This window comes from Alligator sinensis, unplaced genomic scaffold (genome assembly GCF_000455745.1).
Source record: "Alligator sinensis unplaced genomic scaffold, ASM45574v1 scaffold366_1, whole genome shotgun sequence".
Classification (NCBI taxonomy): Eukaryota; Metazoa; Chordata; order Crocodylia; family Alligatoridae; genus Alligator; species Alligator sinensis.
The window spans coordinates 5,616,945-5,620,408 of NW_005841851.1; the positions used below are offsets into that span (position 1 = coordinate 5,616,945).

General features: G+C 46.4%; 1 protein-coding gene across 6 annotated transcripts in view; it reads right to left on the reverse strand.

The window, feature by feature from the left end:
- Positions 1–3,464, reverse strand: part of CEP104 (centrosomal protein 104) — a 35,952-nt gene that overhangs the window by 21,816 nt on the left and 10,672 nt on the right. For all 6 annotated transcript variants that reach the window (XR_003095691.1, XR_003095690.1, XR_003095689.1 and 3 more), the window contains exons 10-11: positions 2,903–3,070; positions 394–567 (exon numbers count right to left, since the gene is read on the reverse strand). Coding sequence is in view for 3 of the 6 variants with exons in the window: in XM_014523392.2 (XP_014378878.2) it covers positions 394–567; positions 2,903–3,070 (342 nt within the window). In the remaining 3 variants the exon portion in view is untranslated. The remainder of the gene's footprint in view (positions 1–393; positions 568–2,902; positions 3,071–3,464) is intronic.

A 3,464-nucleotide genomic window follows, 5' to 3' on the forward strand; every position in this document is an offset into this window, starting at 1 on the left:
GAGCAGCATGTGGCCAGGCGACTGTGGTGCGGGGAGGGTGCACAAGGCGGACACAGAGCGCGGGGGGGATGGGGGTTGTGCGTGGCCAGATGCAGAGTGGCAGCAGCGCAGGGCGGTGGCTCTGCCCCTGCTGCCTACCCATTGTTCTTGACAGGCACTTTGCTAGTTTATGAAGAATGCCCAAGCAAAGCAGAGGAGGTGCTTATGTAGGTTAAATCAATAGCTGCAAGACCAACAGTCTATACAGCCAACTCTATGAACACATTTTCATATATTAACCTTTTAATTTTCAGCTTTGCACAAGGGTCATGCTGTCAACACGTATATGGCTTTTTCAATGCATCATTTATCTAGTTATACACTGTATTAAGCATTTGCAGCATGCTTTCTTACCTGAATAAAGTTGGAAGCCACAATGCGCAGACGGGTTGATGAATCCCCAGTCCTAGAAAGCAGATTTGGAAGGATTCTGTCCACACAGTGAGCTGTTTCCAGTTTCCCTAACTTATGCTTTGGTATGTACTGCGTAATGATCATTTTTAGAAGTTTCAGGGAAGCCTGAAAAACCTGAATTAAAAAGCATTATTTAATCAATATACAAGTTTCTAATCTCATTTTCTACCACAAAAAAATAAAAGAAAAAAGCAGGAAATCTAAAATTACCAATAAAGAAAGCACAGCCATAGAAGTGACTATGGCTGCTCCTTTTCCAGAAAAAGAGTTACATTTTAAAATGAGATGGCTACACAATGTATTCGATTCTTTTTCTAGTCTAACAAGGGAATGGAAAGCCTGTTTTTCAAGACCCTAAGTCCTAAAACCAGCCTGGAGATTCAATGTTCCACCCTCTTTTGTCCCTTCTTTGCCATATGGCAGCTTTTAAAAACATGTATACTTAAGCTTCGGTGTGCATCTCATCACTAGGAATTTCTTTTAGCCCGTTACTCAATTCTGGCTTCCATCAACATGGAAAATATTTAATTTTAACTAACTCTACATCACAATAACCCGAGTTGAAGCAGACATTCCAAATTTTCATTATTATAGACTCTGCACAAACACTTTGTTGCTGCCTTACCTACATGTTTCTGTGGTGCAAGCTTAACTGTTCCTTGTTTGTTAATACAGTACAGTCGCGTCATACACGTATTTAACTTGCACGAATTCAACCTTACGGGGGGGGGCTTCAGTTTGCGGCGGCAGGTTTTGGCAGCGTGGTGGTGGCCCGGCGGCACGCAGCCACCCCCCCTCACCACCCCGCGCTGCGCCGCTGCTGCCGGCCACAGCTCCAAGCACGGCTCCACGGCAGCAGCAGGAGGTTTTGGAGGCAGAGGCAGTTGCTAGTCAAAATCGCTGGCAATTCGACTATATGCGATTTTCACCTTACGCGCTGACCTCGGAACCAAACCCCTGCGTAAGATGCGAAATGCCTGTACTTCTATAAATGTTTTAAATGAATTAAATCACCTGACATTTAAGATTCTTGGCATTCATTCATGCTTTGCTCACAACAATAGAACATTTTCAGGCACACTACCCAAAGATAAATTCCCCTACACATTTTGAAAATCTCTTTCCATGAGAGCATTTAGGTGCTATACAAATATTAAAAAAAGAAAGTAAATTTCCTTCAGGACATGCAAAAATAGACCCCAATTCCATTCCAAAGCCATTACATTTTGAAATCTATTAAATATTTAGTTCTAAGTGTATGCAATTCCCTAAATCAGTGGTTCTCAACCATTTTTGTACCAGGACCCATTTGTAAACATCGGTGGCCAGTCCTGACCATAGCCCCCTGGCCCTGCCAGTACCCCTCACTCCCAACCCCAAGTCCCCTGCCCCCCCACAGCTGCCTCTGTCCCACTTGGGCTGCAGTGCAGTGGCTTCAGCTCATGAGAGTGGCAGCGGAGAGATTTCAGCCCTGGCACGAGCTGGAGGGAGGATAGGTCTTTGGCACTCCCTGCCCTGGGCTGGGGCTCCCATGCCATGCCAGGCAGCCTGGTCATGGCCCCTCCTGCCCCCCAAGCAACATCTCCTCAGTATCCTGCCCCTGAGAATATGGGCACCAGCCGCAGTGCTGCCAGCCCAGCCATGCAGCTCCCTACTGCCCCTAAAGGACCCCCCTCCTGCCTGCTTCCCCCTCTGGAGGGGCAGGGGCCTTCCCCCCCAACCCCTCTGCCACAAGTCTCAGCGCCTGGCCACCTTCCCCCAGTGCCAGCAGGCACGTGCACACCCACATCCCTTCCACACCCACACAAAGCCCCAGACAGTCCCCAAGCCCTGGCCCTCAAACCCCACTCCCCTAGACTTACCTGCATCTAGCTGCTGGGGCTGCTCCCACCACCCTGCCTGGCTGCATGAAGGCCACATGTGCCCACTGCCTCCAATTGCCCCAAGCAGCTCCTTGCAGGCTGGAATGCTGGCAGCCTCCAAGAGAAACCCATGCTTTCCCCATGTATTTCTGGGACTTGCTTGCAACTGTTTCAAATATTCTTTTGCAACCCATTTTTGGGTCACGGCCTACAGGTTGAGAAACGCTGCCCTAAATTATGCAGTAAATACGAACCCAAGGTTTTGTTAAACAGAGCCTAGGATTCAAAGCCATAAACAAACAAACAAACAAACCTTTCATAGCAGGGGATGATTATACATCCCCAGTGCTTACAATTATCTTCGTTAAAAGACCTCACTGAACTTAGATTATCAACTGTGGCTGCAGCGGCTTCAGCTCACGAGGGTGGCAGTGGAGCGAGTCCAGCCCCGGCACAGGCAAATGCTACCTCTTATCCTGAACCCCGCCACAACCCCACTGACTTTGACTGGCTCTGGGCTGGAGCAACATGTTTCCTGTTGAATAAACTGAGGCCTACAGATTTTATTATGAAGCAGCCTTACTTACAGAAGACACTATGTCTTTTGTGGCTCTTCTTACGAGAAAGACAGCAGCCCTGAGCATGTTCTTTAAATCCTCTTTTGGGGTGCTGACAGAGATTTCCATCAGCTTTTTATATATAGCAAGCAATGCATCTTCTCGATATGACCAAGTCTTGGAATATGCTCCTGCAACCTACAAGAAAAGAGCAAGACTGCCATGAAACAGCCGTCATCCATTCCAAAAAAAATGTAATTTGGTCTCAGATAGGAGAATACCCAATGTAAAAAGGGTATTAGAAACCCAACTGCCTCTCATTTTCAGTGGGAGTTTGGCAACTTCCTGTATTTTGTGCTTTTGAAAACCTCTCCCATAAAATAGCCTAATGGAAAAATTAGACTTTTTTTTTTTTCTTTTACTTGAACAAAGAAGATTTGCCTCAACAAATTACCCCATCATTTGATAATTATTTTTCTTCCTATGAAGCCTCCTCAATCATTGTGGTAGTTATGAAAGCCCAGTACATTTCATATTCTAAAGCACACTATTTGCAAATATCCGCTCGCACATTTACCAACAATGGAAGAAA